The sequence below is a fragment of the Sarcophilus harrisii genome, chromosome 2 (genome assembly GCF_902635505.1).
Source record: "Sarcophilus harrisii chromosome 2, mSarHar1.11, whole genome shotgun sequence".
In the NCBI taxonomy this organism is placed as follows: Eukaryota; Metazoa; Chordata; class Mammalia; order Dasyuromorphia; family Dasyuridae; genus Sarcophilus; species Sarcophilus harrisii.
The window spans coordinates 489,359,624-489,370,946 of NC_045427.1; the positions used below are offsets into that span (position 1 = coordinate 489,359,624).

General features: G+C 33.5%; 1 protein-coding gene across 4 annotated transcripts in view; it reads left to right on the forward strand.

The window, feature by feature from the left end:
* Positions 1 to 11,323, forward strand: part of INPP5E (inositol polyphosphate-5-phosphatase E) — a 27,563-nt gene extending 16,240 nt beyond the window's left edge. For 3 of the 4 annotated variants that reach the window (XM_031954945.1, XM_031954944.1, XM_012554018.3), the window contains exons 6-11: positions 867 to 986; positions 2,182 to 2,289; positions 4,205 to 4,405; positions 4,553 to 4,668; positions 8,964 to 9,100; positions 10,806 to 11,323. In XM_031954945.1, the coding sequence (XP_031810805.1) occupies positions 867 to 986; positions 2,182 to 2,289; positions 4,205 to 4,405; positions 4,553 to 4,668; positions 8,964 to 9,100; positions 10,806 to 10,938 (815 nt within the window). In that variant the 3' untranslated portion in view covers positions 10,939 to 11,323. The remainder of the gene's footprint in view (positions 1 to 866; positions 987 to 2,181; positions 2,290 to 4,204; positions 4,406 to 4,552; positions 4,669 to 8,963; positions 9,101 to 10,805) is intronic. The other variant, XM_031954947.1, reaches the window with a different exon arrangement.

The following is an 11,323-nucleotide window of genomic DNA, read 5'->3' on the forward strand; positions in this document are numbered from 1 at the left end:
GGAGTGCAGCAATAATGTTATTAGTGGAATTGGAAATATAACAGTGCCTCTAAAAAAAAACTCTGACCTTTTGTTCACATTAAAGGAGTGTACTTATATATTTGTTCTTGTTAGAGTACATCTGTTTATAATAACTTGCTTAAACATAGAAATGCAGAAGTGTAACACAGATTGATTTCTTTTACTATTAGGCTCCAGAAGGGTGTTTTCATTTAGAAAAACAAGGTCATATTAGAAAGTCAATACCTATTACAGATTTTCATCCCCCCAGGATACCACTATTAGAGGCCCCATAAACATTTGACTGTATGTTGATTATGCAACAATACCCTACTTCTTTAGGGGGTGAATTTAGGGCAGCTTCAGCCATTTGGAAACATGACTGTGGAACCTAAAGCCAAAATAGCAGTGACTGAAGCTCACATATTTTATTCTTCAAGAGAGATCCTAGGGAGTTCACTCAGTCTACTTACTGAAAACACTAAATTTATTTCAAAGAAAATCTTGGGTTGCTCAGTGTTCTCCTTGCCTAAGTGAAAGTAGCATGAATATAGCAAAGGAGAATATTGAAGGGGGAGGAAGAAGGTAGCTCTTTGAGATAGAAATCCTGGTAACTAATATCTTGCCAATGAGGATAGAGGCAGGAGAATTTTAAAAGTAACCACAATTATCAAAATATAGCAGTCTAGGGTGATTTAGTGTTGGGGCAGATAGCTCTTGCCCCTGGAAAGCATGAGTAAATTTCTCCTAATAAACTTGTTTAACATGCCCCTTTGGGAAAAATTGAAAAGGAAATAATGTTATAAATTAAATAATATAAGTAGGAAAGTAATTCTCTGTTCTTTTTCTCTCTTTCCTACATACAGAAGTGGAATATTCAACAGTAACAACTCGAATTGTGTCTCAGATTAAAACCAAAGGGTCATTGGGAGTCAGTTTCACCTTTTTTGGCACCTCTTTTCTCTTTATCACATCTCACTTCACTTGTAAGTCTTTTATTTTCTTAATTAAATTGTTCTATTTTTAAAACTTCTCACTGCTTGCTTAGTGGGGGGAAAAAGAAAGAAAACGAACTTGGCCTAGCTGTACCAGACCTAAAACTGTATTAAAAAGCAGTGCTCATCAGAACTGTTTGGTACTGACTAAGAAAGAATAGTTGATCAGTGGAATAGGTTAGGTTCACAGGACACAATAGTCAATGACTATAGTAACCTAGTGTTGATCTGATTTTTTTTTTTTTATGCAACATGGCAAATATGGAAATATGTTTAGAATAATCGCACATGTTTAACTTGGATTGCTTGAGAGGGGGGAATAAAGGGAGAAAATTTTGGAATACAAGGTTATGCAAAGGTAAATGTTGAAAACTATCTTTGCATCTATTTGGAAAAATAAAATACTATTACTATTAAAAAAGAAATTTCTTACATCACCTTTTTTTTTCAGAAAACTAAACCATTATGGCTTCTTGAGATCTTAGAAATATTATGTTGTTTTCTAAAAGGTTAAATAATTGGGACATATAAACTATCTTCATTCTCTTTCCCACTCACCTGAATATCATTCTGTAAATATTTGCATAAGGGAAGAGCTGGAGTTTTCTTTTTGGTGTTGTTGAAGATAGGACTATAACCAGAGTAAAGACAATATATAGCTTCTCAATATAGCTGAATGGCATAAGACAGCAGTAATAGAACACCAAAATATAAAAGTTACATGACTTGAATTATGTTCTCAGCTATGCCAATTTTGATCTTAGATGTATCACTTGCCATTTTGGACTCAATTTCTTGTGTAAAATAAGGGGTTTCGACCCTTCATAAATGATGTCTTTAATTTCTGACATCTGAAATTCTAAAATTTTATGACTCTTGTCAAGGCTTTTGCATACTTTTAAAACAAGAATCGAAGACTGGACCCCAAATTTGTAGATACTTGGTAGTTTAAATTCAGTGATCAAGTCTGCTCAATGACTAATTTTTTCAGGGGGAGGTACAAGGGTATATTCTGGTATAAATTTTGTACATTTGGCTGTATTAGATTGCATTTTGAAAATAGAATCATTGTGACCCAGGAGTTTGTGTCTTCTTTAAGTGCATCATACTTTAAATGCCCAAAGAGAAGACTTTAAACTTTATGAATTTATGTATGATATACTACTTTAATTCTTTTTTTTTGCAGCTGGTGATGGGAAAGTATCTGATCGACTGTTAGACTACAGTAAAACTATCCAAACACTTACACTTCCAAAGAATGTCCCAGATACAAACCCATATCAATCTAGTTCTTGTGAGTATTCAAATCTAAATGAACTTTAAAAAAAAAAAAGCTAATATAGGTACTTTTCTCTGAATAATCTGAAATTAATTACTTAGTCACTTAAATAAAAAATATATTTTCTATTGTGCCTTAGGGAGCTGTGAAATAGAAAAATTAAAAAATTTTCATTAAGATACAATACAATAAGCATATATTAAATGTCTGTTGTATGCAAAGTTCTTTGCAGAATGATACAAAGTTTAGATGAGTTCCTGTCCTTAGAGTCTGTGGGCACAAGGGGTAAGAGAGATAGCAATATTGCTATGTCTTATTGTATAATATACATAAAGAGGTTCAAAATGAGGAGGGACACATAAGGACATAATTTCAAGATAAACAACTGTAGAAATAACTTCTAGCAAACTAGTCTTCTTCATATAAAATTGCCATTCTAAAAACAATGTTTACCTTGTGATCCTCCTCATCACAAAGTATGAGAAGTCATAAGTCATAATTTTAAATCTTCTTAGCCCCAAGTTTCTTATTTGATTTAACAGAGGAAGAATTGAGACACAGGAATAGTGCTTTGTTCATTCTAAACTGGAAGGTTTTTTTTGTTTGTTTTTTTGTAACTATCCTAATTTGGGTATAATATACCTTGCCATTGGATGAATTGTGGCTGTTTTAAGTGGAAGTGAAAAAAACTGATGAAAATTTTAAAATCTCAGTGTTTTATTTCAATGTTAAAATTTAAATATTTTATTAAAAACATAATAGTGAAGATCAATACAAATAACTAAGCTTGCTTAGGAATTATTTACATTTAAGTTAATTTCAACATATGAATTACTACAATGTTCCAGTTATTCTCTTAAAGTTCTCATGAGGATTCTTTGTCCGTTCATTCTCATTCACTTTTCATAAAGATCTAGTCCTTTGTGTTCTTTATATTCATTGATTCTAATTACACTATAAAATTTCATTGCCTTAATGTACCATTATTTATTTGACCACTTTCCTATTATTGAAGATTTCCTACTTTTTTTTATTTTTGCATCATTCTGTTAAGAAAATCTTCAAATAATCCGTCTTAAAAATATTTCAATAGCTCTTTCAGGGTCTATTTCCAATAATAAATTTATTGAGTCAAATAATATGGTTATTTTTGTAACTTTTAAAACATACTCAGATTGCTCTCCAGGAAGATTTTACAAATTTCACTAGGAATGAGTGATTATGCTTATTTTTTCACAATGCTGCCAACATGTTATTTTTGTTACTTTTATTTCTGCTAATTTAATAGGTTGAGGTATGATATCCCAAAATTGCTTTAACTTGCACTTTTTGAATATTTGTTTAAAGTAATGTTTTACTTTATTAGAAAATTATATTTTCTATTTTGAAACTGTCTCTTTATAACCCTTATCATTTATTTGTGTGAATTTCTCTATGCATTTGAATTTTAAGGAAACTCTACAAAATAGTGGGCTTTTGTGGGCTCAGTGGTTCTCAAACTTTTGTTTTCAGTATCTTTATCCTATTAAAAATTATTGAGGATCTCTCCAAAGCATTTTTTGTTTATCTGGATTATATTTATAGCCATTTACCATATTGGAAATAAAAACTACTTTTGAATTTGTAGACCTCTAAAAAGGTTTCAAAGATCCCCAGGATTCTCTAGACCATACTTTGAGAACTACTAGTAGCTAATCAAATGCTCTTCCTTACCACTTCGCCACAGATCTAGACAAACTTCTCTGTATATTCCAGAACTGGTCTTCTTTTTCTGTAGATAGCCAGTTCTCAGAATTTAATGAGTACTTGGTAAGAGTTCTTGTTGGGCCATTCAGGGCTTTATTTACAGTAAGTATTCCTACTGGTTTTGTTTTTAATCCATGGCTAAAAGCCAGGGTCTGAAACTGCTTGTGTTATGGTGTTCAACTAGGTAATAGGGAGCTAATGAGCCTTCTAACATTTGCTTCAGTGGATGTCACAACTCGATTTGATGAAGTATTCTGGTTTGGAGACTTCAATTTTCGGCTGAATGGTGGACGAATGGCAGTAGAGTCAATCCTGAAACAGAATCTGGAGATGAATATGTCAGAACTACTTCAGCATGACCAGCTTATTAAAGAAATGAAGAAAGGTAAGTGGTTTTGCTATTTTTTTTTTCTATTTGTTTTTAAATTTTGGAAGACTAAGTTATTTTGGCCTGATGGACTTTGTGAAAACAAAGGTAGAACCTTGGAAAAGACCGTCCTTACCCTCCTTGCTTTGCCTTTTTGCCTTGCAGGATCAATTTTCAAGGGGTTCAGGGAAGCAGACATTCACTTTTTCCCTTCATATAAATTTGATGTTGGAAAGGACAGCTATGATAGCACTTCCAAGCAGAGGACGCCTTCTTATACAGTAAGAGGTCTTCATTTCTTACCCATCCTAGTAGAGAGGCAGTGCCTATTTCTCAGTCTTGAATTGTAGGCTCACATATTCCTGAGAGTGTGGTTACAATTCATGTTTCTGTTTTACATGGCTATTTGTGCATTTTCATTGACTTAGCCTTCCTTTTGGGTGTAACACATTGGTTAGCACTACCTACGGCCACCAGCCAAAACAAATACTTATTGTTTTAAGAAACCTGGATCTTACTTAGCCCATTTAATTTCACAATCTATATCCAACTGGAAATCTGTACACATGATTGTCACAGTGATTATAAGAATAATAATGCCAATTCCCATATTTGTAATAGAAAGTGCCATCCACAACCAGGCAGAGAACTGTGGAGACTGAATGTGGATCATAGTAGAATATTTTCACCTCTTTTTGTTATTATTATTTCTTTGCTTGGTTTTTTTCTTTTTCATGTTTTTCCCCTTTTCTGATTTTTTTTGTACAGCATAGCAAATATGGAAATATATTTAGAAGAACAGTATGTGTTTAACCTATATCAGATTGCTTGCTGTCTTGGGGAGGGGCAAGGGAAGAAAGGGAGAAAAATTTGGAATATAAGGTTTTGCAAAGGTGAATGTTGAAAACTATCTTTGCATGGATTTAGAAAAATAAAAACACTATTTTAAAAAATTCCATTTATGTAGAAACTGTCAAGAATTTTAGCCAATGATTTTTTAAATTGGCTCTATAGAATCAGATTTGATTTCAGCAGATGAGGGGGGGGAGTTGGAATAATATTAAAAAGAATATATCATCTGTTTAATTATAACTATTATCTATAAACACTAAAAGAAAAATCCCACATATTTTCTGAGGCTCCCATTTCTACCAAATGCACTTGTAGAAAAGTCAGATTCCTTTGAGTAAAAGGAACTAACAGAATTAATGTTTAAATATATGAAATTTCCATTAGTGCAAGTTGACTTTGCTTTGCCTATTATCTCAGCTTAGGATCTCTCCTTGCTGTGCTGTAAGTTGCTGTCAAACTCTTCCCCATAGTGGTAATGCTTCATCATGGACAAAGTTAAGAAACCATTGGATCTATTATATGCTATTAAAACTTAGCTAGTGGAACACATAGATCCTGTGCATGTAGCCATCTATTTCTTCATAACACATGAAAAAATATGCATCCTGCTTGTCAAGGTTTCATTGAATAGAATCACAATGAACATTAGTAAGGAAATGTATTTTCTTATTCTAAAGTATAGTTCTTAGATACCTCCATAGGCCAACATCTTAATCTTTGAATGTAAACCACCCCCTAAAACTGTGAGGACAGGTAACTTTCAAATAAAATAAATTCTGTAAAGTAAAGTGAGTCCTGAAATGGGTTGAGATGAGTGATGTTTGTTTTAAATAGTAGAACATTAGAAGTGAAAGGGGAGTAACAAAATTAGAAAAGAACCAGATCAGGTCCCTTTCTTTCACTGTTATGGTTAGGGAAAACATTCTCAATCAAAAATTAAAAAAAGATAAGATAGATGATTTCAATTATGTGAAAACGAATGCTTTTGCACAAAGTCAACTAAGATTAAAAAAAGGGAAGTGATTGGGCAAAATATCTTTGCAGCAATTATCTTTATTTTTTTTAATTTTTAATAGCTTTTCATTTACAAGTTATATGCATGAGTAATTTTACAGCATTGACAATTACCAAACCTTTTGTTCCAATTTTTCCCCTCCTTCCCCCCATCCCCTTCCCTAAATGGTAGGATGACCAATACATGTTAACTATATTATAGTATAAATTAAATACAAAATAAATATACATGTCCAAACCGTTATGTTGCTGTACAAAAAAAAATCGGACTCTGAAATAGTGTATAATTAGCCTGTGAAGGAAATCAAAAATGCAGGTGGGCAAAAATATAGGGATTGGGAATTCAATGTAATGGTTCTTAGTCATCTCCTAGAGTTCTTTCGCTGGGTGTAGTTGGTTCAGTTCATTACTGCTCCATTGGAACTGATTTGGTTCATCTCATTGCTGAAGATGGCCAGGTCCATCAGAATTGATCATCATATAGTATTGTTGTTGAAGTATATAAGGATCTCCTGGTCCTGCTCATTTCACTCAGCATCAGTTCGTGTAAGTCTCTCCAGGCCTTTCTGAAATCATCCTGTTGGTCATTTCTTAGCGAAAAATAATAATCCATAACATTCATATACCACAGTTTATTCAGCCATTCTCCAATCGATGGGCATCTACTCAGTTTCCAGTTTTTGGCCACTACAAAGAGGGCTGCCACAAACATTCTTGTACATACAGGTCCCTTTCCCTTCTTTAGTATTTCTTTGGGATATAAGCCCAGTAGTAACACTGCTGGATCAAAGGGTATGCACAGTTTGATAACTTTTTGAGCATAGTTTTCCAAATTGTGCAGCAATTACCTTTAACAAAGGGCAGTAAAACAAATTTATTATCAAGCTAAAATCTACTTCCTTTGTATTAGTGGTCAAACAATATAAACAACATTTGAAAGAATTGTTAAAATATTAACAATCATAGCAAAATTGCTCCAAAATAACTAATAGATAGAGACTTGCAAATCAGAAGAACTATGATGTTTCACCTCAAACTCAGCAAACTGGAAAAGATGATAAAAGGTGAGAATAATTAATGGTGGAGAGGTTATGTATTCATTGTTAATGGAACTGCAAAGTGATCCAATTAATCATATTTGTTTTTATTTATTTATTTTAAATGATAGCTTTTTATTTTCAAAAATACATGCAAAGATAGTTTGCAACATGCACCCTTGCAAAAAACCTTGTGTTCCAAATTTTTATCCCTCTTTTCCCTTCTCCCCTCCCCTAGACAACAAGTAATCCAATATTTGTTAAACATGTACAATCCTTCTATGTATATTTCCACATTTATCATGCTGCCCATGAAAAATCAGCTCAAAAAGGAAAAAAAATGAGAAAAAAACCTGAAAGCCAACAAAAAAAGATGAAAACACTATGTTGTGATCCACATTCAATCCTCATAGTCATTGCTCTGGATACAGATGGCACTCTCCATCATAAGTCTTATTGGAATTGGCCTGCATCACCTCATTGTTGAAGAGTCAAGTCCATCACAGTTGATGATAACATAATCTTGTTGTTGCTGTGTACAATGATCTCCTGGTTCTACTCATTTCACTCAGCATCAGTTCATGTAAGTCTCTCCAGACCTCTCTGAAATCATCCTGCTGATTATCTTACAAAAAATAATATTCCATAACATTTATATACCATAACTTATTCATCCACTCAGTTTCCAGTTTCTTGCCACTTTACATAAAGGGCTCTTACAAACATTTTTGCTCATGTGGGTCCTTTTCCCTCTTTCATGATCTATTTGGGATATAGACCCAGTAGAGACACTGGATCAAAGGGCCTGAACAGTTTTAAGGCTCTTTGGGCATAGTTCCAAATTACACTCCAAAGTGGTTGGATCAATTCACAACTCCACCAACAATGTATTATTAGTGTCCCAGTTTTTCCACATCCCTTCCAACATTTATCATTAGGTTTTCCTTTCATCTTAGCCAATCTGAGAGGTGTGTGGTGGTACCCCAGAGCAATCGATCATATTTGGAATATACTAGGAAAGTGACTAAAATGCCTCTACCTTTTCAATGACAACCGCCACTGGTAGATATATATGCCAAGGAGATTAAAAAAAAAGTTCCCATATGTACCATAATGTTGCTTTTAGTACTTATTATAGCAGTAGCAAAGAGCTATGAATAAAGTATATTGCTAAATAAGTTAAAATCCATGAATATAATGGAATAGTACTGTAGTATAGGAAAAAATGAATACAGAAAAGAATAGGAAAATTTATATAAACTAATGTAAAGTGAAGTTTAAAAAAAAAACAGAAAACCAGTGTACACAGTAACCATAATAATATAAATATAAAGAAAAAAAAAACAATTTATAAAGCCTGCATTCTATGAAATTATAATGATCTAGCTTCTTTCCAAAGAAAATATAGGTGAATGCACTTTTCTCCCTTCTTTGTAGAGATGGGAACACTATAGGTGTGGAACACTACATGTAATATCAGACTTGGTTGAAGTGTTAAACTGTTATTTTCCTATTTTCTTATTTGTGAAATGATAGCTTCCAAGAAGGTAAGAAAGAATAATAATAAAAAAAAATTCTTTAAAAATGTTTAAAAAGAAATGAAAGGTGCGCAGACCATGTGTTCCTATGGAATTCAGCTTACTTTCCCTGCCTTTTGGAATCTCTCCCTATAGGACCGAGTTGTATATAAAAGCCGACAAAAAGATGACATCTACCCAGTCAAGTATTCTTCCTGTCCTGGAATTAAGACCTCTGATCACCGCCCAGTATATGGTCTGTTCCGAGTAAAAGTGAGACCTGGGAGAGACAAGTCAGTGTTCTGTTCACTCAACTCTTTTTATAATGGGTCACATCAGCTGATGTTAGGGTTAGGACTATAAAATTCTCTGATTCTTGTCAGGTCCTCAAGTGGTAGTGATGTTTGAATTTGGGATTTGATTTAATTTAAGTTCAGACTCAAATCTTCATATTTTGGAGCTGTGTAAATCAGAGATACCAATACCATGGGTCAGTTACCCATGTTAGAGTGATGTTTTATAGATTTGTTTGAATTGTATTCATGCAGTAGCCCCCCAAAAGTGCAAGTGTATTTTTTGTTCCTTCTAAAAGTCTTGATGATTTTTTTAAATTCTAAGTTGCATTTTAATCTCATGTATCATAATTTTCTAAGAATATAGGATATGTGTAAGTGTGATACAAAGAGAGAGAGAAAGCACTTAATTTTTATTTTAGTGTGGCAAGAGGTCAACGCAAAATCATCTCTAAGATAACTCATTGATAGGCCCAAGCTTACTTTCATATTATTTTTCCTCTTAAAACCAGGTTTTTTGATATAGTTCTGAATGGGACATTCAAAGTTGGGAAAGAAACCAGCTCTTCAGTTAGGAGAATGTAATCTCTAAATAAGTCCAATATCTTGAACATAATATACACTTAATAAACCCTTGATGACTAAGACTTAACCTTGAACATTAGAAAACTCAAATAGCTAGAACCAAAAAGAAAAGCTATTGTTGTATTTCCTAAGACAGTGGTTTCCAAATTGGAGCCCCTATAAGATATGTGCTCAACTCCAGCTTGTTTTGATGTACTCATTCCAGTGCAGCTAATGATGCAGTCGATAGAGTACTAGCCCTGAAGTCAAGAGGAGCTGAGTTCAAATCCAGTCTCACACAATTACTAGTTATGTAATCACATAGCAGGACATTTAATCCTAATGACCCCTTGAAGGAAACTGCTTTCTGGAAGCAGTGACTACTAACTGTAAGCCCTGCCTCTTACTCTTGTATTTGAGTGGGTAGTTGCATAGAATAAGCAGACATATATGAGTTGAAAACTACATCAAAGATCTCATTAAGTCATCTTTCCCCACAAACTCATCCCTCTTCCCAAATTTCCATATTACTATTAAGGGCACCACCAGCTTTCCCCTCATCTCACAAATAGATCTATTTATTTCTCAAATCTTATTTCTGCCTACACATTGTTCACATCTGTCCCCTTTTCTCAACCCCTTTTAAGAGGTCCTTAAAAATCTCTCGCATAGTATATTATAAAGACCTCCTAATAGGTTGCCCTCTCTCAAGTCTTTTCCCTCTTCCACACAACTGGCAATGTCAGTTGGGTACTCAGTAAATTCCAGAGCCTCTGAATTACATCTAGAATCAAAGATTATTTCATCTTAATTTTATCCTTTTTAATTTTTAGTTTCAGGTAAGTTTTATGATATACATTATTATTAGGCTAGCAGTGTATATATATATATATATATATATATATATATATATATATATAATAAATAAGGAAATATATACCTGGTTGGAGGTGTTTGGAGACTCCTGCCCAAAGCCATTCTTGTACTCAACCACAAAGAGCCCTAAGGCATCCAGAAAATGTATGTATATACCAAAGGGAAAGAAATCTCATTTTGTTGTAGCTCTTACACAGTCCAAATTGTTGTCTGTCTTGGCAGTTAAGAAACCACAACCATATTACAATTTCTTTTTCCTTTATAGCATTCCTCTAGCTGCTGGCAAATTTGATCGAGACCTCTATTTATTAGGAATTAAAAGACGCATTTCAAGAGAACTTCAAAAGCAGCAAACACTTAAAGACCAAAAATCCAGTATGATTTGTACTATTTCCTGAGAAAGCTGACCTCTCAAGAACCTGACAAGCCAACAGTAAGGGAAGATCACCCCAGCAGGCCAAAGGAATACATCAATCTGTGTATGAAGAAAGCTCGCTGTAAAATACTATTCCATCTTTAGTGACCCATGAAGACTATCTTAAATGTTGCTCTGTTCTCTGTATCTTACCAAAAAAACTGTAGCACACTGGCTGTGAAAACTCAGTAATGATGGGGGATCTCATCAGTGTCCCAGGAAGGACAGGTGTTCTGAGAACAATTTGCATTCCTTGTAAATAAATAAATCACTTCTCTATTTGTAGTACTTCCATTATGAATAAGGCAAATTATCATTACTGACATTTCAGATAATTCTAGCATATTAATACAATCATTGGCACTCTG